This window comes from Dipodomys merriami, unplaced genomic scaffold (genome assembly GCF_024711535.1).
Source record: "Dipodomys merriami isolate MVZ:Mamm:240054 unplaced genomic scaffold, mDipMer1.0.p SCAF_8, whole genome shotgun sequence".
Classification (NCBI taxonomy): Eukaryota; Metazoa; Chordata; class Mammalia; order Rodentia; family Heteromyidae; genus Dipodomys; species Dipodomys merriami.
In genome coordinates this window covers 27,515,982-27,540,803 of record NW_027206401.1, presented here as the reverse complement: position 1 = coordinate 27,540,803, position 24,822 = coordinate 27,515,982, and the positions used below count along the sequence as shown (strand labels likewise).

At 36.8% G+C, this 24,822-nt stretch overlaps 1 protein-coding gene across 1 annotated transcript in view; it reads right to left on the bottom strand.

The window, feature by feature from the left end:
* Positions 1 to 24,822, bottom strand: part of Kiaa0408 (KIAA0408 ortholog) — a 28,833-nt gene that overhangs the window by 3,803 nt on the left and 208 nt on the right. Inside the window, exons 2-5 of the mRNA XM_070010865.1 lie at positions 8,198 to 8,450; positions 4,271 to 4,630; positions 4,105 to 4,184; positions 1,637 to 2,909 (exon numbers count right to left, since the gene is read on the bottom strand). Coding sequence (XP_069866966.1) covers positions 1,637 to 2,909; positions 4,105 to 4,184; positions 4,271 to 4,630; positions 8,198 to 8,332 — 1,848 coding nt within the window. The 5' untranslated portion in view covers positions 8,333 to 8,450. The remainder of the gene's footprint in view (positions 1 to 1,636; positions 2,910 to 4,104; positions 4,185 to 4,270; positions 4,631 to 8,197; positions 8,451 to 24,822) is intronic.

The window sequence follows — 24,822 nt, the reverse complement described above, 5'->3', positions numbered from 1 at the left end:
CTCAAGGCTAACTTCAAGTGCCACTTCCAGCTTTTTCTGTTTATGTGGTGCTGAGGAATTGAACCCAGGGCCTCATACATGCAAGGCAAGCACTCTAACACTGAGCCACCTTCCCGGCCTCCCATATATATATATATATTAAACTAGAGATCACTGTGATACTCTCTCATAAACATTTAAAAACTGTACCTAACTCCTTAAAGTCCTTTTCTTTTTTTTCATGCTGGATATTGAACTGAAGGTCTTACATGTACTAAGCAATACTCTACCACTGAGCTCTACTCCATGCCCTAACATTTTTCCAAATATAACTTAATTTGAAATTGCTAATAATAGAAGATTTGCTAGCTAATTTGAGAATTAGCTAGAATTCTGATGAGTGAAAAGTTTTTCCTTCTCTATCCTTTCATTTTCTTCCTTCCTTCTTTTTATTTTAGTGAAAGAAAACCAGCCTTTGACCATGACTATTACAAAGATGACCCTTGGTTCTACCTAGTCTTCTTAACAAAGCTTGCACCCTTTCATTGGGAATGGACAATGCAGTTTTTTCTATTCTAGTCATAGCTGGCAATAACCTGCACTTTTCTTTTTCTCTCTTTAGAGCCAACCAACCCAAAGCAAAGCAAAGTCTATTCGTATGGCATCTATAATAGAGTATCTTGCTTCCAGACCCCCCAATTATTGCAAAAGAATAGGGAAATCCATTCATGCTTGCTAGCTAATGAGCATTTTGGTTGGTTAATGTGTATATTTCTATTTCCTATCTCCAACTGTAGGATTTCACAGTTATTTAAGAGCTCAAACAAAAAAATAGAGAAATGTAAAAGCAGGATGATTCATTGAAATATTGGTAAATAATAACAATATGTCCATTGCAACTCCTTGTAATATTATGCACACAAAAAGGAAACATTGTATGACTCTTCACTTTACAAGTTTCTTTACTTCTTTATAATTTATGAAAATTTTACTCTTTTGTAAATGGACAACAAAGAGAAAGGGTGAGTTTACTTAAATATTTGTAGTTTGTTTTTTTCTGTTCCTTTCTCTTCTGTTCCTTTCTTTCACTCCTTCTTTCCTTCCTTTTCTCTCTCTCTCTCTCTTTTCCTCTCTCATTTCACATGCTAAGTATATCTCCATGTGGCCCTGTTTCCACACATGGTCTTTTAGTACCATGGGTAATAAAACTGTGAGACAGTGTTTAAATGATGTGTTTAGCCAATATTCACATTCTTATGACTAATCCTCTTCTAACATGAATCAAATGCTAAGAATGACTGATCACAGAAAATGTCTGAAAAATGAACGATATATTTAGAAATATTTATATACTGCAAAAATCAAACTCAAAAAAACAAAATTTTAGAAATCAGCAAATGTACATTCTCAATTTTTTTCAACCAAGAAAATAAACATTTGATCTTCTTAAAACCACTTGAAATATTACTCTAATTGGTTATTAAGTAATACACTAAGTCTAGTCTTTAAAAACTCACTTTAAATTCATCTTGTTGAAATATATTCACAAAAGGTGAAGTTCTGTCTAATTTCTATGTAGGTGAATGGACAATTGAACTCAGAGCCATTGCTAATTACTAATACAGGCCTACCAAAACGTATAATTTGAATTTCTTACCTCTGTTACTTTGTTCTCATCTATTCCTTGTTTCACTTGCTGTCCCCCAAGCAAAGCTGTTTTTGGCTGAAATTCTTGCGCCATTGGATTCATTTCTAAATGCTGACTTAATGTGTCATTACCACTGGCATCAGAATTACATCTGATCCAGTTATCCTGGAAACATTTAGAATTTTGACATGCAGGCCTGACTGAGGTCTTATAGGTTTTCAGCAGCTTTTCTACAACACCATAATTTGACCTGGGGTCAGCTGACCTGGGTCGGCCAGATAAATCGCTTGGTCTCCAGTCATGCTCAGGGAACATATTCTGGTAACTGCTATGACTTCCATAATCCTGAATTTGTCTGACCAGGCCTGTTGATTTCTTGGTGGGATTATTGATCATATTTTCCATGGACACAAGTACATGTCCACTGGCTTCCACAGCACCAGTCACATTGTCACTTTTTGTGGTGCTATCACAGGGATGAAGATCCTCAGATGATTTTGAGTTGTTTCGAGTTTGCGGAATTGCATGGCAATTCCGGTCCGTTCTAAACACAGTTCTGTTAAATTCATCAGTCTTTGCTGCCAGCTTTTCATTCCTTGTCGTCCTTTCAAAGCCACAACTGAAGCTTGCAAGTGAGCCACCGCTCTGTGTTATGGAGGAACTACAGTCATTATTTATATGAAGATCAGGGGGAAATTTAGGAAGGTGTTCTGAAATCACCCTTTCTGATGTCTGGTTATTGGGTATATAGCTGTTTTTCTGAAAGCACAAAGGGGAAAGGCTCTTTTGTGTATACATCCCAAAGTCATGAGACCACACAGGAAGTCTGATATCTTCATTACCTGGATGCTTACTATCTACCTTGACCTCTGGTGTCAAAATCTTCTCTTCCTCTGGACATGAGGTAGGTTTCCTCATAAGGAATGGAGGGTTGGCATTCCTTTCTCCTTCGCCCTTGTGGGTCACCCAGTTGTTGTGCTCTAAACTAGCCTTCAGTCTTGCTTGGGCTTGCTCAGAATAAGAACTGGGAAAATTTCGAGATGTGCTTCTTGGAGGAGGAACTGGTGGGGTTTCATTTCTTAGCAAATCAATTGTACCAATTCCACATTTTTTCATAGGATTGCTTTGGGGCACATGGGTATAGCTCAGATTCTTTCCAATTTTCTGTGTTTCTTTTTCTAAATCGATTGGAAGAACATGCTGGTCACTGTTGATTAGATGCTCTTTCTGAGGCGCACTGATTACATTTGGTATTTCCTGGAGAAAAGAGTCTGACTTCATCCTAAATAATGATCAAAGATGGTACTTTAGTGATAATTTTATTTTAAGATGCACTCTTCAAAGAAAGGGCTTAAGCAATCTATTTCTGTAATAAGAAAAAAATCCTCACAGTTTCTCCCAAGGAAACACATTGTCATAGCTTCCTAAAAGTTGCTAACCCCCATTTCCTGGATGGAGAGCAAGAATGTTTTTCTCTCTTTTTCTATTTCTTCCTACCACAAACCTGTTCTACTAAAATAAATCCTTACTAAACCATTAAAAAAGATAACAGCCTCTAAAAGAGATAAATACTTATCCCAGTATAACCCATCTTTGTTAACCATATCAAAACTCAAGATTAACCTTTAAAAACATGGCTAAAACTGTTACAGTTATATACTGTTTATGAACTAATGCAGCACTTCTTATACCATGTGTATATGTATACACATTTATATGTTGTTCTGAAAATTACATATGTATTTATTATATAATGGCTAATCATAGAGAAATAAATGAATCAGATATAAAATATTTCAGTTGAATATCAATATGTTATCAAAACACCACCTTTAACAGGATTTGCCCCATTACAAACTTCTCTCCAGGAAAACTTGAAAAATGCACAAAAAATGTATTGTAGAAAGTCTACCTCAACTAAATGCCAAAAAGTAAAGTATTTCTTATAAATTACACAAAGCAGTAGAAGATGTGTATTAAGAGTTACCACACAGTTGGATGCTGGTGGTTCAGGGCTTTATTCTTAGCTTCCCAGGAGACTGAGAGTTAAGGATCTTGGTTTGAACCCAGCCCAGGCAGAACAAAGACTCTGTCTCCAATAAACCAGCAAAAAATAAAGACAAAAACAAAACAACAACAAAAACACAACTGGAATGGAAATGTGGCACAGGTGGTAAATCATCAGCTGTTAGCTGCAAGTGGGTGTAGCATGAGGGTGAAGATGAACGTAGAAGTGAGGGTAGTCGGGTAAGGATGCAATGCTCTAAGTTCAAAGCATGGTACCAGCAAGAGAGAAAGAAAAGAGCACACCAAGAAACGTGCAGTTAGAATATATCTCTTGTGTCCAACAATAAAAATAAATAATTTATTTTATAATTCTAACAAACTGTAAAGAGGAAGCAGTTTGGATTCACGAGCTAAAACCAGTATTCCTATTGATTTTCTGGAATAAAATGATTGCATATATGCCAGCCTACCTTCTGTGGTTAGACCGCTTCCGAATTTCCTCTTGAAAGCTGCATAACTCTTCACTAACTTTGGCAAGTTCCTCAAGTGCCTTTGTACACATAAGCAATAGCATGTTAGCACTTAGAAGTAAATATTTCCTTAGACACAGTTCATAGCCAGTCATATCTTACTTACAGTGTTGAGGGCTCCAGAGCAGCTCTTACTTTCTTTCTCAGAAGTCTTCTGGCCAGGCCAGGCCTCATATTCCTTCTTGTCTGTGGCCAAAGGATCCATAAACCCAACTTTTGGTTTATTGGTTGCTTTTTGTTCCTTACACACTTGATTCTCTTCACTGAGAAAGCTCTGCTCTGTTTTCTTTTCTTTTCCCAGTCCATCCCTGTGATTCACCCCTGTAAAATCAGATTGCTCTGAACTGGGGTCCTTTGGAGAAGATTCCAAGACTTTCTCTTGAACAGCCTTTTCATGATCAAGACCAATGACTTTAAATCGTTCATTCATGTTGTTTTTTCTTCGAAGTTTTACTTCCTGACAAAGCTGTAAGAAAAAAATTAAAACTTTCCCAATTCATTTTAACAAAGTTTTTTAGTACTTAGCAAACCATTTTGAGCTCTCTTGGCCATTTTACTATGCACTCTCCCCGATATTAATGCTTTTGCCTCCAAATAGTTGTCTCTAAACTATGGATTAGTTGGAATATTTTGACAAAACTTAAATACTACTAGTAGTATTTAGTAGTAGATATTCTTTCTTTCTGAATAGAATTTAGGAAAATAGACCTCCCCTATGACCCAGCCATACCACTCCTAAGCATCTACCCTGAGCAACAGGAACCAGTATACAAGGACATATGCACCTCCATGTTCATTGCTGCACTGTTCACAATAGCCAAGATATGAAAACAACCCAGATGCCCCACTACAGATGAATGGATCAAAAATTGTGGTACCTATTTACAATGGAATATTATGCAGCTATTATAAAGAACAAAATAATGGCATTTTCAGGGAAATGGATGGAACTAGAGCATATCATTTTGAGCGAGGTAAGCCAAAATCAGAGAGACAAACGGCACATGGTCTCCCTGATATGTTGGGTGTTAAATCCAAAATGCAAGGAGATATGACAAAGTAAACAGGACTCAAGAAACAAATGACATATACTTAGTCATATAATTTCCAAATGACTCCATGTTCTTGACCTCATATATGGCATATATATGTGCACATCTGAGAGAATCTAGGAGGAGAGCACAGAATCAAGGGAAATAGGAAAAAGTACAACAGAGGGCCCATCAGCTGCACTGGATATTGATGAAGATGAACTAAGCAACTCAATGAAAGTGATGGGAGGGAAAGAAAGAGAGGGAAAGAGAGAACAGTTAACACTAAGCAAAAGGAAAGAAATATACATATCACCCAATGCAGAAGTAATAGTTGTATGTCAAAGCTTATAGAATTCACAAACTTATAGACCAAGATAATGATAATTTGCCTCGTGAAGGTAAAAATGTGTTTGTGACTTTAACTAAGTATCACTATCCTCCAATACTGTAAAATTTGTGAAATTTATGTAATCACTTAATCTCAAAAAATTATTAAGAAAAAAAATGATGGGCCTTCTCTTGAGTCTTGGGAGTTTGTCAATTTTCAAAAGGGACCATCAGAACAAGTGCCTACTAGAACAAGTGCCTACATTACACAAACAGGTATTATTAGTCATACAATAACAGATTTACTGCTCCTTGATATTTACCCCAAATCCCAGTTGAAAGAAGTACTACCTGAAGTACTGCCTAAAGGTTGCTGTTGATATTACCTTCTTTCTAAGAAGGCGTAGGGAAAACAAAAAATGTTTTTGTTTCAATACAATGGGAAAAAGTGCTATTCCTGGGGTGTAGGTTTGCTTTAGTTTTCTGAATATTGAGAAATATGTGGCTGATTACTTCTTTGTTGGTTCCTAAAAAGAGACACACTGCTACATTTTATGTGTGAACTTTCCTTGTGGCTATATATCAATTTATTTTTGTTTTCATATGCTTTCGTATTCTTTTTTTTATACCAGTAAAATTCTGTTGGGGACTGAAGGTGAGGAATGAATAAACAATTAAAATATAGTAATTAGTAGAAAACCATTTATTTTATTTAAGGAAATATATTATGTGATATTTAGCCCTTATTAATTCTATCAGAGAAGATAATCAGAAAAGATTGCAACCTGGAGAAAAAAATTCTGCAGTCTATCAACTCTAAATAATGTCTCAATAATCCATACTTTCTAACTGGATTATTCCAAGTTTCAAACAATACAAGTATGTACCTCTTTTTTTAAAAAAATAGCAAGTGTAATAGCTGTCAAAAGTACACAATGCTGGATGCTCTCAGTTGGCAATATTATCAGGTAAAACCACTGAAGTTCGGGCTGGGAAGGTGGCTCAGTGGTAGAGTGCTTGCCTTGCATGCATGAGGCCCTGGATTCGATTCCTTAGCACCACATAAGCAGAAAAAAAAAAGCCGGAGGTGGCGCTGTGGCTCAAGTGGTAGAGCGCTAGCCTTGAGCTGAAGAGCTGAGGGACAGCACCCAAGCCCAGAGTTCAGGCCTACGACCAGACCCGGAAAAAAAAAAAAAAAAAAAAAAAAAAACAAAAAACCACTGAAGTTCTTTATGTGAACCCCTGGGAGTCTACAATTCTCATTTTTTTTTCACAATGTATGTTTCAATAATTTGTATTTAAAACACAGAACTCAATAATGAATGTCAGAAAAAATACATTCTATTGTGATTATGACATGATATCCTTTTTCCAAGTAGTGATTTTTTTTTCCTTGTCAGTTGTAGGCTCAAGGCTATTGCTTTACCACTTTGAGACACAGCTCCATTACTGGTTTTTGAGTGGTTATTGGAGATAAGAGTCTCATCGGGATTTTTCTGCTGGGGCTGGCTTCGAACCATGATCCTCAGATCTCAACTTCCTGAGTAGTTACGATTACACAGGCATGAGCTACTGGCACCTGGCTCCAAGTATTTATTTCTTAATTTTAGTTTAAAAATTGTTTTCTCGGGGCTGGGAAGGTGGCTCAGTGGTAGAGTGCTTGCCTTGCATGCATGAGGCCCTGGGTTCGATTCCTCAGCACCACATAAGCAGAAAAAGCCAGAAGTGGTGCTGTGGCTCAAGTAGTAGAGTGCTTGCCTTGAGTTGAAGAGCTGAGGGACAGCGCCCAGACCTAGAGTTCAAGCCCAGGACTGGCAAAAAAAAAAAAAAATTGTTTTCTTGTGACCTGTGAACATATTTTGCCCGCACTTTCCTTTTTACTGTAGCTTTGTAGCTTACAAGAATGTACCATATTTGGTGCATCCATATATATATGATGTGTGTTATGATGAGGCGAGCACAGTGCTTGTATTCAGGTATTCAAAAGAACCATCATGAGCATTCTCAGTAAGTATATTATATAAATACATTCCCAGCTATATAACTGTATACACAAGCCATAACAGCATAGCATAATTTGCCTCTATGATATGAAAACTATGTTTTGTTTGCTCCCTTCATATTCCCCCTCTGGTCCCACTCACACATGACAGAATTGGATGGGATCTACAAGGAGATAATGAGGTCATGTAGTCAAAATAATTAAGGATGCATAATTAATCTAGCCAGTTGTTTAGCCATGTAGCTAAAACATTCTGCTGACTGGTTAAATTTGTAATTATTCAATAATTACTCTGCCAACTCTATAGACTCCATATATGGTAAATATTAGCTTCTGAGTATCTAGGATTACAGGCATGACCCAATGGCACTTGGCTACAAACATTACTTTTAATATTAAGCTTCTCTGTTCAGAAAATAAAATAAAATGATGTATTTTACAGTGAAGTTTCGAGATCTTAATTTTCTTGTAAGGTTGAAAAATAAGTGTAAGTCTGTAAACTACCATTGGGAAAAGTCATGCTATTTTTGGTCTAGTAAGTGTTAGTAAGACTTGTATCTCTTCAGGGCAATACAGAATATAAAAATGGTTTCTAATAGAAAATGAACTTCAACAAAGTTTCACTCTGAACTTGAAGTTTAGAATATATTCAAAGCAAATCAACTTATACCTCTTCTATCTTCTTCTGCATGATCTTCCATTGACTTTCCCATTCCTTCCTTTCATTGTCAAACTGGTCCAGCAATTCCATCTTTTCCTTATGCCAGTTGGCCTCTGTGTTCTCCCATTGCTTATGTAGGTCCATGGCAACTGTGCAAGTATCAGCAAAGAAGTGGGGCCGCTTGTCTCTGCCTTCTCTTAACTGTTTCTTGGAAACGGAGTTGTTTTATTTGAAGCAATCTCACTTGCCCTTAAAATAAAGCCTAATATAAACATAAAACACAGAGTTCCAAATTCACATGCTTTCTGAAAACATGTTTTATCAGTTTGTTAAGAATCATTCACATAAACTAGGAAACTGAACACAGAAGAAGAGATAACAATCACCTGCTTAAGAAGAAACTAACACAGTCAATAAAATAAAGAACTACCATCTAAACGCATGTTCCCCCTTTTAGAAACCAGTCAGTAAAACTGTAGTGGACAAGATGGTCAAATGCACATATTTGATACAAATATTCCTTTAACAACCTAATCTAAAAATAGATTTTTTGTGAATGTTCAAATATTTAAGTATGAAATTCAAGTGTATGTTACATTTACTCAAGTGTAGCAGAATTGCTATAATAGAATTATTCTTTCTCTGTACTGATGCTATAAAGTGACTTAAATTCCTGATCCAAGTCGGGATTGTAATCTCAATTTGTACTTAGAGATCATGATTATCCACACATGATAAGTACACCATGTCTGCTTCCAGATTCAGTAGTCAAGACTGATGTATCAAGAAGCTAAACTACACCTTAAAAATGAAATCATTATTCCACTTTACAAAAGCAAACTTAAAAGCATCAAGACCATCCTGAAACATATGTTAAGTCTTGGTTTTCTTTTCTTTCTGGTAAACTATGTATGTTAAACCTGTTAAGGATAACAAAGAATTGAAGAAAAACTTTAGCTCAGTTTTTAAGTAATCTATTACATTAATGACTGAAATAATTAGGTTTCTAACCTTCAGGGTATGTACAGAAACTGCTATAAGTCATTGAACATTCTTGAGATTTACTTTATTACATTAAAACAGAGATATTGATGGAATTGTTATAAACACTGAATGATATAATGAATGCAAAGTAATGAGATGTTTTAAAAATATATTTCCACATTTTTTGCTTTCAAAATCTTGCTTCAGCTGGGTGCCAGGGGCTGAGATCTGAGGATTGCAATTTGAAGCCAGCAAAGCCCATGAGACTGTTCTTTCCAATTAACTACCAAAAAAAGCCAAAAGTAGAGCTGTGGGTCAAGTGGTAGAGTGTTAGCCTTAAGTAAAAACGTTCAAGAACAGCACCCAGGCTCTGAGTTTAAACCACAGGCCTGCTACAAACAGTTCAATTGTAAAAAGTTTTATTACCAAAGCCATATATCTTTTAGTGACTATAAAATTACATTTAAAATGGATGTGTATTTAAAATAATTATGCCTATAAGAAATATAGGGCTGTAGCTCAGTGGTAGAGCATGAACTTAACATTTGCAAAGCCCTAGGTTCAATCTCTAACACAAAAAAAAGAAAAAGAAAAAGTGGAAGAAGAAATCTAATTCTCTAGCTTACCAATCCATTTACCATGATACCATAGCTTACAGATAATCACTTAAGATGATTATGTACAAACCACCCAATGGCCAGTATTCTGCAGGTATGGCATTGTAGAATTAATTCTACATAACTAGGCAGCAAGCATAATTTTGTATTCACAGAAGATAGGTATTTACTTCATATCCCCAATGACACACAATCAAGGACATCTTATTTTTTGTCAGACTTTTCTGAACAATTTCTCAATGAATTATAATAGCCTAATAAGGAGGTAAAAATTAGCTGATTACCTATGCTGGGTTATGAGTTCAAAAGCACCCTAATAATATTAGGATCTATATTTTTATCCTTTTCCAACACCATTTGTTAATGATCCTATGGTAATCTTTTATTTCCTTAGTACTCACAATGTCATGACTAATTCAGCCAAGAAAAAAAGAGTAATTTCATATGTAGATATGTTCTCCTATCTCATTGTCTTCCCATAGCCCTAGTTTTAACCACATTTCTATTCTGTCATCTCTTTATTTTGCTACCATTCATTCTAATAAGCCAGTAAACAGAACTATTCGCCACAATAAATGTCAAAGACAACCTTCTGACAAAATTAAAATAGTAAAGAATTTAAATAATTTAGTTTTTCTTTATTTTGGCTAATTTAACTTTTACTGATCTTGATTGCCTGGTAATCATTTAGGTTCATCTAACAGCTGTTCACAGGAAATGCAGACTTTGCTTGTTCTGAGGCAGGAAGACTGTTTCTTAGCTATATATAATTAACTGTGAGCTGAAACTGTCTGGCTGACTAGAAGTTACTTGCCACTGGAACTTCTTTGTAAATGTGGAATGCTTTGTGATATTAAGAGATAGCTGCATTTTAAACCAACAATGCTATAAAAGGGAAATGAACTAATTACAAGATATCTGGAAAATAAATTCTATGGTAGTGTATGTGATTTTTTTCTAAATTTATTGTAACTTTTAGCAAGGATTTATATAGTATAAAATAAAGCAAAAGTAAATCAAAATAGGAAAAGAGAAACATTTCCTGCTCTTCACACAGGAAACAAGAATTAAAGACTCTGACATTCCTTGTTTTAGCCTGTTTTTAAGCACTGGAAATGTACACACACACACACACACACACACACACACACACACACACACACACACACACACACACACACACACACACATCTCAACATAAAGTTTTCCTACAGTTGTATAGCAAATGGCTCTAATTTTTCCTTCTATTCCTAACTACCCAATCCCACTTCATTTTTTGGCTGTATGAAGGATTGAATTCAACGCCTTGTGCTTGCTGCTCTACTTACTCAAGCTATTCCCTAGTCCTTTGTGTTTTAGTTTGTTTTTTAGATAGGGACTTGTGCTTGTGCCCAGCCTGTGCTTAGACATTAATCTTCCTACCTTCACTTTCCAAATGGCTAGGATTACAGACATGCACCACCACACCTGGTCCATTCTAAATCTTCCTGAACTACTTCTACACTAATTACAAAGGTGTCATACCCTTTTCTTTCTTTTACTTACCAGAAGGTCATCTAGAAATACTCTAAATCAGTTTTGCTTATGCAAACAGGGCTAAGTTAGGATGAATAACACTGGTGAAACTTTCAGAAATCTATGCTTATCTGCAAAGAGCCAAGCTCATCACTTACTAGGGAGAAGGGCCAGTCTGTAGAGATTCTCCTTTCTAGAGCCAGAGCAATTCTAAGTGCCAAGAAATGTAATGATTATGGATGAAAAGTTAGCCTGTGCAGAAAAATTTCTGCAGAGCATTAGTGCCAATTTTTGTGGGAGGATTTAGTATGTTAGTCTTGTCGTAAATATCAAATATAATACAGCTGAGTCTATTGTTTCCTCCTTGAAAAATAAAGTAGGGAGGGGGCACAGAATTGCAACATGTAAACACTGGATCACAATGAATGCTTGATGAATGATTATTTCTTGGTTTTCCTCTTCTTTCTTGTCTTCCCACATCCCATCTTCCTTTCCATCATTTATCTCTTTCTATCCCATTATCTTTGTCTGAAATAAAAGTGATCATTTTGATTTTTAATTATAAAACTGACACGAGCAAGTCTAATTGTTAAACTTTTATGTTCCCCATGATTTTCCTTTTCCTAGTATTTTCTAACTGTTTCAAGGACATATATCAAGTTAAATGGGGGGTGTGGAACATTATACCAGTAATGTAGATTGAATAAATCTCATATGAAATCATTTTAAATCAAGCATTTAAGAGCCAAATGAAAGAAGGAATATTGTAGGACCAGAATGTTCTGTGATGAGAAGTTACAGGGTAGAGTTGTTGAGCACTCTCTTTGCTCTCCAACAAGGCAAATATAAAAGTTCTCTTTGTTCTCAGTTGTCACTCTTTTCCTCCCACAATTCCTGGCATCTATGTGGGAGAGAAAGAAGGATTTCTGTGTTCTTGGAACTCTCTTCCCTGCATCTCTTTGCTCTTCATGTCATTTTACTCTTTCTAGAATTTCATTCAGAATAAAAAAAAGTATTAGTGCAAATGTTAAAAGACTGAGTGAGCTGCATTACTTGCACACATTCTTTTCTCCAACAACTCAAAGCTATCCTTACATAATCCCTTTTAACCTACTTCTCCTCCCCTAGGCTGAAAGCCAGGATGGTTGTGAGGGGATTGTGCAAAGGTGGCCATGGAAGGCAAGTTATTTTGTTCTTAGCTCGACTAGGAAGCACAATTTAAGAGGAGCACAGGGGTCTCACAAAACTATTTTCTTGTCCTACATCAGGTTCAGTTTAATAATGGCAGTACTTTGTTACATGAGCAGTGTCATGTCTGGTGGTCAGAATCTCTATCTTGCCCATTTTGAAAACTGTACTTTAGCCAACCAAACTAAACATTATTGGTAGAGATTACTGCACTGCTAGTTCTCTGGAGATTTTTACATCAGAGTACTTGTTTCTTGCTCTTTATTTTCCTTTTTTGAAACATATTACTTTTCATGTAATTAGAGAGTTTTCATTGAAATGAAGTTGCATATTTCAATAAAAATTTCATACATAGCAGGTACTGCTAACTGCACTACTCAAATCCTGGAACCAATCATTAACCTGAAGATGCTTCTCTACTGGATCAACTTTTAAGTATTAGGAATTTCTATGTCTATATCTTTCGGAGTAATGTAACATTTGTCTCCAAAACTCTTACCTTCTTTCCAGGTTACTATCAATAATTGGCATTATTTCACCAAATTAATAAATCCCATTGCTCCTTTATTATTCATTTGCAAATGATCTTTCCAGAGAACATCCTGGTTTGATTTTATTAGAGAGTAAGAGGAAAACTTTTTTATTGCTATCTTTTGCTATTTCAGTGTACTCTTTAATGTTCCAACAAGTTCAGAGAGACACAATCACATGCAATTCCAAAGAAATTGGTTTTGCTTTCTCATTTAACTATCATCTCTTTTGATGTCTAATAGATTACTCAAATTAGAAAACATTCAAGCTATAGGCATGCCTATTTTACCTTTCTTCACTTATAAAATATAAGCTTTGATTAAAAAAAAAACCTTTTGGGCTTGGATAAAGAAATGTTTAAGTTTAATCACCTGGAGTAGAAGATACAGTGATGAAATTTCCTCTAACTTTAGATTAACCTTTTATGAACAGTTCAGATTTAAGATCACATTGAGAACACACTCCTCCTGCAGTTATCTTGGATGAAACATTTATTTAGTTTGACGGAAACTTTCACATACCAACAGACCCAGGAGTTGTAAAATTTAATGTGTACATCTTTTTAAAAATTCTTCATCCTAACACGAGTTACATTCTAATAAACTAGTTAAATGAAATCCCGGGCCATTCTGAGCGCTCTGTGAACAACTGAGAAGCAGTGTGTTTGAGATACAGTCTCAGAGAGCGGATGGCACTGTCAGTCCTGGGTTGGGAAATCCACCCACAGCAGCTGACCAGTCTCTCCCCTGAGTCAGTTCAATCCGTTATGCACCCCGCCCACTGTTCTGAAGCTGAAGCCTAGACACAGACATTAGTACAGGCAGATGTTGAAATCATGCTCGACGTCAACAGTATAGTTGGAAATACATCCTCAGCAGCCCCACTGTGTCTTGCTGTCATTAGATGCTTGCTTTATAATTTGCCAGGAAAAAAAACATACCTTTTGGTATTGGGGTGGGCAGTCCTACGGCAGCTGCACCTCTTGTCAGTCTAGCAGCAGATGGCAGCAGGATAGACAGCTGACATCTTTAAGAGCAGAGTCATCTCAGCTCAGTGAATCTTGTGTCTTTTACAAGAAATTGGAGTGCAGCAAAGGTCCAAGGGCTCCACGGAGTGGTAAAGACAAGTCCCTTAGAAATGCACGCTGCTTCTGCAGGGCAGAGCTGTTTGCTCAATGTCACCACAGCAGCTGAGACTTCTGTGACGTCAGTTACTTGGAGGCGGCCTTCAAGCCACTGCTTCCAACCACAGCTCTGTAACTTTAGAGCAGCTCGTACTCTGGGGTAAACAACTCCAGGTCCAGGACATTTTTAACTTTTATAATGGAGCTCAGCATCTTCAAACTTGCCAAAAGAGCTGCTTGTTAACATTGCACGATGACAATGGCCAATTTTAGATTTCCTTTTATTAGGAAAAGTAAACTCATTTCTTATGGGCAAGAACTATGCCTTGCTTTGTATTTCTCTCTTTTCCCCCTTCTCAGCTACTATCAGGGTACAGTCCTCGGTGACTTTAGAGTTCAGGGTCTGAATGTGACAGGAAAACAGGTAGTGACTGCACATACGTATGTATGTGTGTCTATATGTAAATGTATACACACGTCCATATTCCAGAAAGCTTGTAAAATCTATGGAAATTGTATCTTTACATAAAATAGAACTGGGATATATATTAGACCAGTCTTGTAGCTCTCTGTGATATGACGGCAGCATTGTGTAGCTCCAATAATATTCAAGGCTTTTTATTGGGGGAAATGCTTCCTATCAAGGAAAATCATAGTGAGATAGATCCAGGTACTTATTTTTAGCCCAAATTAGAAAACAAAGCAACTCAAGTGAATAGAAAAGTTTTAAAGTCATTTCAAATAGGCCTCTCTTACATCCAGAAATGTGGCCTTTCTGGTAATATTTCTAAGTGTGTTATTCCTTTGTGTGTTTTTCTGTGTACTAGACAATGGAGACCATGTTTGGTTCAATTTAGTGGAAAAAAAGTCTCTACAGCAATTTATGTCTAATGAAGCAAATAAAACACATTATAGTTTAAGTGATCAGGTCCTCAAGTTGAAGAGCTTCTTTAGTATGGCGTTTGAAGCAGGACATACGTTCACATTACTTTTGCTCACTTCCAGGTAATATTTCATAGGTAGTGAAAATATTAATTCATAGTAGTACTCATATGGGCAGGATAACTGAAATTCTGTCCTGAGTTTGAAGAGCTTGGCATCAACATTTCAATAGCAATAACAACATAATGTTTACAATAAAATAGGAATTAGTAATGGATAATAGCTTTCTGCAAGACCCTGTTCTAAGTACTTCAAGTAGAACTTTATCTCAGGGCTTTCTGTCCCCACCTCCAGCAAAAGTAGGTATTAGGAGCTTGATCTTATAATCACGGCTTAGAGAGTTAAAGTAACTTGCCAAAGTTCATAGAAAATCATCCATATGGAGATGGAAGATTAAGGCTTGGAGCTACTTTCCCAAATTGGGAACTCTATAAAGTTTTTGTCAAAGTGCTCTACTGCCACTCCTTATCTACCTGATTTTGGGGGGTCTCTGTTTCTTCCTTAAACAAATAATTGTGTTTCTTTCTTGAATGGAAACATATAGTGACAAGGACACAGTAAATGTTTGTCCCTCTTTGCTTCTACTCATGAAAACAGAAGATTCTGAGCATGAGGGTGAAGAACAGAATTACTTAAAACATCTGTCAGAACTATCAAATAACATCATTTTTATAGTTTCCCATTCCAAACCCTATACTTCAGACTGTCACACAGCAGTACTTATTCCAATGTCCTTTTTCCTGGGCATCCTCAGTATTTCTACAAACAATTCTTAAATTGTATGTGGAGTCAAAATTTGCCAAAGGATTTTGATCAAGTTTGCCACTTATCTAGAATAACTTTGTCAAGAAAGTATGTTTATGCTATGCATATTTTCTCTGGCATGTTTCATATCCAGAAGACATTAGGTAAGTCAATTAGGTGATATGGCACAAAGGCCACTGTTCAACACAACTTTTGATCATTTCCATTAAAACAAACTTTTGAGAAAACTTTAGGGGGAAAAAACCCTGAGCAGGTTGAGTCAAGGGTAGTGGTAGGGTAACATCTGTAATCTCAGATCAGGGTGTTGCAGGTAGCTTGTCTGGAGATCACTATCAGAGGCCAACCGAAGCAAAAAGCACAAGAGTCTATCTGAAAAGAGCTAAAGCAAAGTGGTCTAGGATGGAGCTTGAGTTCAAATCCCAGTACTATCAAAATGAGGGAGGAAGAGAGGAAAGGAGGAAGGAAGGGAAGAAGGAAGGAAGGGAGGAAGAAAGGAAGGAAGGAAGGAAAGAAGGAAATTGAAACAAAGAAAGAAAAGAGAGAAAGGAAGGAAGGAAGTAAAAGAGAAACAAAGACAGAAAGAAGGAGAAGAAAGATGGAAGGAAGGAAGAAGAAAAACGGATTGTGAAGACTAACGAGAGTGTGCTCAGCTCTACAGTGATAATCAGACATCTTGAACTGCCTGACATTTTCAGGGGTTAGAATGGCTGAAAAAGTTTAGTTGGATTTGCTGCATGATATGTTATTTCTAAACCATTTTAACACTTAAATACAAAATGCATTTTGTATTTGAGGACTTTATGTTTTGGAAAGAATCACAACTTTAATACCTGAAGACATCCTAATCCAATTTCAATGTATAACAGATATGTACAGAAATGTATATCATAATGCTTAATGACAAATAGATGTAGAAATACAGCAGCTGCAGAACTAATATAAATGATTTGAAAAGATTTATAGTGAGCCACCAACTAGTAGGACATTTTGGAGAGGATGAAAAAGGGATTTTGAAACATAAATATCACTAGCAGGTGTTTTCAGACTTGAAGAATTTTAGAGCCAGAAAGAGCCACTGAAATCATTTAGCTAACCTTCTCATTTTACAGTGAGAGAAGAGGCCCTAATGTTAAGTCATCTGTTCAAGGTCACAAAGCCACTTACTAGTAAGGCCAAGAATAGAATCTAGGTCTTCTCATTCCTGATGGGATGTCTTAAAGTTTAAGATTCCTAGCAGTTCAAGGGAAAGGAAGCAAACCTATGGTTAGGACTGTTAGCTGAGAGAGAAAAGTGAGAGACTGATTCCTGGTTTTGTTAAATTTTGAATTTAGTTTTCTTTTATGTCCAAGTTGAGACTTGGACATAAGGATGACTAAGAGTCAGGCAGCAGAATATTTGTTTTGATTATTATTTAGAGAGGTTTATGCTTTTTGCTAGTCTAAATTCTGGGTCAAAACACAAAGAAAAAACAATTCTAACAGCAGTTGAAAAAAGGTTAGGAGATAAAGCACATGGCCTTAGGCAGAATTCAAAGATTTTGTTTGTTTGTTGAATGATCCTGAAACATCACAAAACAGTCACATAATATTTTTTATACTATAATAACCCTGTCTACTATAAGACCAATGGCTTCTAACTTCTTATATCATTTTAAATTTTATCCCTTCGGTACCATTTAATCATATTTAACAGTAAAAGGGATACTATGTTTCTATTTTTGTCTGAAAAAAGATGGACAAAACTATTCGAAAAGAGAATGACTTTTGAAAAACTATGTTCTTATTCGCATTAAAGTTAAGAAGCTATTATGGGTGACGAAGCTATTGAAGTAACAAATCCTAAAAGAACGTCCAGTCTTTAAAGATAGATGATCTCAATGGTGCAGCAGAATTCTTCAATCTTAAATTATCTTGAATTTCTAAAGAAAATCTTGAGCATTTCAACTAACATTCCATTGAACAAACTTTTAAGAGTGGTAACTCTATGCTAGGTTAGATGATGAGGATTTCAAGACATAATCCTCATCCTGAAATAGACCAATAATCTTTAAAGTTTCCCTGAAATACAGTCTGCTGCATTAGTGATCACACATATCTGATGTAGCCAAGACTTTGGAAAAAAGTTATCAACAATTTTGGAGGGCCTCATCTGGTATAGCTGTTTAGTGTAACCTTTTGCCCTAGTTGCACATTGCAACCACCCAGAGATTTATATGTTAGATAAATACGAAAACTGCAACTTTCCCCATGTTGAGCTTTTTGAATCAAGCTGAACAGCAGTAAAGATATAAGCTTTTCTTAATTTTCATTTTTCTTTGTTCTAGGTCCTCGAATAGAATTTCAACAGCATGTTCATAAAATATAGTTTTGACACATCTGAGGCTCTGTCTTCGGGGATAAAATTATGAGGTACACCCAGAGTATTTACTATCCTTGGAAGTTTCAAATTTAGATTATTATGTGTCAGCAAATGCACTATTTTCTAAGTGCTGGATGTTTTTCCTGAGAATCATGGGGTTCTGCCTCTTTCTTCTATTTTGAGGGCTGATGACATGTCAACAGATATTTTCACAAAGCAGATCTGTCATGGGGCTTATGTACAGCCATTTCCAGATGGCAGAAGTATTCCAAAAGAACAGTTGTGAACAATCCTTTCTTATAATGTATGGGTCCAGATTCTGAATAAAACAGTAACATATTTGAGAAATATGGGTTATTTAAAACTACAGAGAGACCTTACATATATTTTTCAAAGATGTTTTAGCTCCTCATTATATTCTTTACAGATTCATGAACTACGGATTGTTGATGACGATGACAATCAAATTTTAAAAAATAATAAAAGGACAGTTAAACGGTTTGCTCTGTTACCAAAGTCTTGTGACTGCCTGTCTACCACAAGAGGGCGACCCTGAGTCATTTCTCGCTGCTAGAAATTCTAGCAGTAAAGCATATGGAGAGGCCATTTAGTATACAGGATGTGAAGGACACAAGGATTAAATTTATAATCCTCTAGAGATCTATTGATCCTATATCTTCTACCAGAAATGTTAGCGTTATCAAAACTGGGTGAGATCAGTGAGATCAGTATATTTCCACTAGTTGTATATTAAAATGACAGTGATAGAGAAGTCAATTACTGGCTACTCATACCCTGGCGTGGGCGTGGGGGGGGGGGGAGGAGGGGGGAGGGGGCGCCCCCAACACCCCTTCACACACACACACACCAAAACAACAACAACAACAACAAAAAGCCAGCACATAGAAAGGGCTGGAAGGGAAAAGTTTATATAGATAGGCTTTGATGGGAGTTTGGGAATTGTATCTGTTTCATTTATAGGGCACAGAGTGGGAAAAGGGAGAGAAGATCCAAATGAGAGCCAGTAAGAGTGGGTGCTAGATTTTTAGACACTTGAAACTCAAGTGAAAAGAATGTGGCGTTTATTTGTGAGTTTACAATAAAAGATTGAGAGATAAGGGTACAAAAAAAGAGAGGTACAAAGCTGCAATGAATACTAATTAGTATATTCTATCAACTATGCTAATAATTTGAAGGAAACAATTTTAAAAAGAGAAAATTGAAAGAGGATGAGTATAATCAACATAAATTGTATATATCTATGACTATAGAACAATGAAACCTGTTGAAATTGTTGGAAGTGGGAACAAAGGAGAGTAGAAGATGAGGAGAAATTGACTTTCCTCTCCTTGTATATCTAGTATGAAATAATACGGAAAATAAAAAAGCAAAATTTCTGATTTAAGTTTTAAATATCTAGAGAGGAACTTGGATTAGACAACATTGCAAAAAAGTGCTAAGGCATAAGTCAATAAAACTATATGACCAATTTTGAAAAGGCTGAACAACTCCTTTAAAAACTTAATAGATTATATATTCTTTTTTGGGGGAGGGGGGGGTCCAGTCGTGGGGCCTGAACTCTGGGCCTGGGCGCTGTCCCTCAGCTCTTCAGCTCAAGGCTAGCGCTCTACCACTTGAGCCACAGTGCCACTTCCGGCTTTTTTCTTTTTGCTTATGTGGTGCTGAGGAATCGAACCCAGGGCCTCAGGCATGCAAGGCAAGCGCTCTACCACTGAGCCATCTTCCCAGCCCAGATTATATATTCTTATAGTGACTTTTTGAATGTCATGAAAGCTTGTGTCTTTTTCATATGTTGGGTTTGGTCTCTACTTTGAAACACAGCTACAAGAAAACACAGACAGCTATGAACTAAAAACCGTTTATACTTGTTCATGAAACTAGATAATTGAGACTACAGATTTAAATTTACTAAACATAAATGTCTGAGATTTATAAAAAAAATTAGGGCCCTTCAGGACAACACAGCCTGGTGCTGATTTCTAGGTATTTTTTTATTTCAAAATTTGCTACTTGTATTCTTTTGTTCCAGCGGATTTTAACAGGACTTCTCTGAAAAGGTAACCTGAAGTATCTAAAAAATTATCCACATCTCAGCTACAGGTTAGAACTGCTAATAAATAAACACTGCTTTGAATAGGTAGAACATGGACGCATAGATATTTGTTCAGTAACAGGCAAAGAACCTTTAGAGAGTCTATGATTCTGCATACTTTCAGAGCATTCACCATGGAATAAAAATAAAAGCCACCACTACTTCCCCTTCCCCTCACTGAGTAACCCAAAAGCACAGCTCAGAAGTATCTGAGATGCAGCAGCATCTGGGATGCTACTGTAGTGTTCCTTAAGGAACTTCTAAGTGTTCCCTCTCATGCTTAGGCCACCAAGCATTCTTACTTTGCAAGAGTTACTCTCTGAAACGCTACAAGTAGGCTAGTGAGAATATGAAGATATAGTCATAAAATATTAAATTGTTATCAAAATGTATATGCAATTACCCCATCTATGATAAACCAGATCAAAATTCCAAGCAGATTCAAACTGTGCTATAACTGAAGGTAAAACAGCTAAGTTTCCATGTATACTTAAAAAAATTATACCAAATCCTGTTACGTTAGTAAACTTTTCTTACTTTACTTACTTACTTTACTTACTTACTCACGTAAACTTTTCTTACATTGTAACACTATCCTCTACCGGTTTCTGTGGATATTTGGAGTGAAGACTAAGCTACCAAGCTGACATTCCAAACTTTGCTGGCAGCTGCTTAAATAATCACATCCCACTTTGCCATAAAATTGAAGACTGGGGAATTTGAGCCAATACACATTCCAGGCTCAGCTTTGAATTTTCCTTTTTGTTAAAAGTTTCAGTATTTTACACTTAAAAATAACCAACAGAATCCCTCCCTTTTTTCTTAAATCCAGGCTAATTTAACAAAGACATGGTTCCTATGCCCAATAATGTGCAATGCAAGAGAGTTTTCTATAATAAGATTTGCTTTTTTGTGAGTTTATTTCCAGCGTGGTGTTTAAATCACCATAGCTTCAAAGGGTTTTTGATTTGTTTTGTTTTTGATTTTTTTTTTTTTGCTTTCTTGATGAATTAAAGCTACCCATGCGTTCTTTTAAAACTAGCTAAATAAAACAAAAGCAATACAAACAACAGAGTCAATGGAGAGAGAGGGGAAAAAGATGCTAGAGATTTCTCTTTGGATATCTTGGACACAGCCTGTTAAATTCTCAGTTCGAGGTTTTGTGGTATGTGAGTTGTATCGTAGCTGCTGAGGGCCCATAGGACAGACTCAAGGAACAGAGGGCAATTAGTCAGGGAAAAAGTGATTTCACGCCTATTGGCAGTTTGCTGAAATGACCTTTTACCCACTGGGCTCCAGCACGTTCCAGAGGTACAGGCAGGTCTGAGCACCCTGACCTGCAGGCACGTATTTTTATAGACCACAGTAGGAGAGAGAGAGAGAGAGAGAGAGAGAGAGAGAGAGAGAGAGAGAGAGAGAGAGAGAGAGAGAGAGAGAGAGAGAGAGAGAGAGAGAGAGAGAGAGAGACAGAGACAGAGAGAGAGACAGAGACAGAGACAGAGACAGAGACAGAGAGACAGAGACAGAGACAGAGACAGAAACAGAGACAGGGAGTCAGAGACAGACAGACAGACAGAGAGTCTGTACATGTAGGAAATTGGCTACTCAGTGGATAAATGGATAGGACCAAGTTGTAGGAACAAACCCTTCCTTACAATTGAATGGAACACATGTTGCCTCATAAAATTTGGAGCTGTCAGAGGCATCCCAAGTCTGCGAGCAGCAGTCAGGTCAGTTGTGCTGCAGCCTACATTCTCCTCCCGAGTATTGTATACGGGTTGTCCATTTGTAGGTCTAGATGAGGTTTTAAAATTCTCCTTAAATTCTATAAAATCAATGCCTTAGAACTCACAAGTAAGGTTAGCATATCTGTTGTCAGGATGACAAGAGCCGACTGAAAATGAGGCTGGTGTTTGATTAGTCTACACACTGCTTCTTCCTTACTAGGCCATACGTCATGCTAAAGTGTATCACTCTGGTATATATTTGGGTCTCTTTGAAGAATGCCTATGGGAGTTATTGTAATAGAATATTAGATCCTCATCAGGCTTTAATTCAGTATGCCCCGACACCTGTACCTCTGAGTGTGCCTGACCCTGTATTCACAACTCTTCATCTTGTCTTTCCTTTCTCTTATTATTCTGATCTACTCAAACCTAGACAAGTGATGATCAAATAGTGGCTCTGCTGTAATCCTACCTACTAAGGAGATGGAAATTTGAAGGACCATGTTTCAAGACCAGCCTTAGCAGAAAACTTAAGACCGCTATCTATCTCTGCTAGTAACTAGTTACTGCTGTGTACACCTGGCATCCTCACTACAGAAGAAGTTAAGATTAGGAAGACTGCTTTCAGATCAGCCCTAGCAAAATAGTTTGCAAGACTCCATCCTAACCTAAAATGCTGAGTATGGTGGTGAACACATGTCTTTTCAGTTACAACAGAAAACACAAATAAGAGACTTGCAGTTCAGGTCAGTTTGGGTACAAAAGCAAGACTCTATCTTAAAAGTAACAAGAATAAGGAGGCATGGCTCAAATAGTAGATTGCCATCTACTATAAAAACCCTGAGTTCAAACCCCATAACTACCAACAAGAAAAAAAAGAAAACACACACCAAGCTAAAGGCTTGGGGCATATTCCAAACCAAGATAAACAAATACTATGTTTGATACTAACACTCTCATTTTTCAACTGCTATGAATTTTTTTAAACTAATTCTCAAAGAGAAATGGATTTGTAAGAAAGATAAGGCTATATATGTATCAGTGTTCTACATATTACATTTCTGGAATTCAAAAGATCATTACATCAGGGGACCAGTGGCTCACACCTATAATCCTAGCTACTCAGGATGCTAAGATCTAAGGATTGTGGTTCAAAGCCAGCCCAGGCAGGAAAGTCTTTGAGACTCTTATCTCCAATGAACCTCTAGAAAAACTAAAGTGGTGCTGTGGTTCAAGTGGCAGAACACTAGCCTTGAGCTGAAGAGCTTAGCGACAGCGCCCAGGCCCAGAGTTCAAGCCCCAAGACCAAAACACAAAACAAACAAACAAACAAAAAAGATCATTATTAGCACCATTGTTTTGTTGTGGTGGTTGTCTTTATATTTTACTGGTACTGGGGTCTGAACTTAGAACTCAGGTTCTCATGTTTACTGAGCAGGTATGCTTACAGCTGAGCCTCTGGTCTTGCTTTAGGTTTTTAGTGTGTGTCCCTGTGCATGCGAGTGTGTGTGTGTGTGTGTGTATGCCAGTCCTGGGTCTTGAACTCAGGAACTGGGTGCTGTCCCTGAGAGTTTTTGCTCAAGGCTCATGCTCTACCACTTGATCCACAGCCCCACTTCCAGCTTTTGGTGGTTAACTGGAGATAAGAGTCCCGTAGCCTTCACTGCTGAACCTGGCTCTGAGTCTGATCCTCAGAACTCAGCCTCCTGATTAATTTGGATTACATACATGAGCCACCAGCAGTTGGCTTTTGTTCCTATTTTGAAATGAGGTCTTTCCTCCCTCCTGCCTTGGTACATGCAATTCGCCTATATTAAACTCCACCTATATTAAAGACACAACATCCAGTTCTTCATTAAGAAGGAATCTTCTGAACTTTTTTCTTCCTGAGATGTCCTTGAAATTTGATCCTAACACTCTCAGACTCTCAAGTAACAAGGATTAGAGGTGTAAAGCACCAGTACTTGGCTCCAATACCAACTTTAGTGAAAAAGCAAATGTCTTCTATGTACTATGGTTTTTGCTGAGGCCAAGATAGTTCTTTATTACCGATTTTTTGATATGTGCTAACCAAAACATCTGAGTATCACAAGTATATGACTACAGTGCTGTGGTTTCTCAATCTTGAGTGGCACAGGTGATTCCATGTTTCTGCTGGGTAAAATACCAACAAGACAGACAGAAGACCTTTAGATATATCTGCTCAGGCTGCTTCAGTTGTGAGATGACAGAGAAGTAACTCCCTCTAAAACTATGCTTCTGATTTCAAGAAATTCTAAAGACTACTGGTTTCGCTGCCTGAGATGTTTTAAGAACCACATTTCTAGCATTTTCCTTGCTCTGAAGGCAGTTCTGAGGGGCAGACTATTAAGGAGGATAGAACGCCATATAATAAACTGCATCACATAGTAAGTAAATGCAGAAAGAGCTGGCTTGATGAGAAGCTGGTTACCTAAAATAGCATGATTCAAAGCCTGATCCACACTCAGGCTTCTAAACACACGTCTACAAAGAGAACAGAGAAAACATTTTGGTTGGTTTCCATGAGGGCCATATTTCATTTATTCATGTATTTTTGACAGATAACCATTGGATGTTAAAATTATCTTGTTGGTAATGTATAAATCTATATCATGAATAGCAAAGCTACATATATCTAGATTTATAAAGGAAAGGTATAAACTATTCATTAATAGTCTGCAAGTATTTATTAATACAAGTGCAAACGAAGATTTAAAGAAAGAAGCAAAAATTAAAATACATAACAAAGA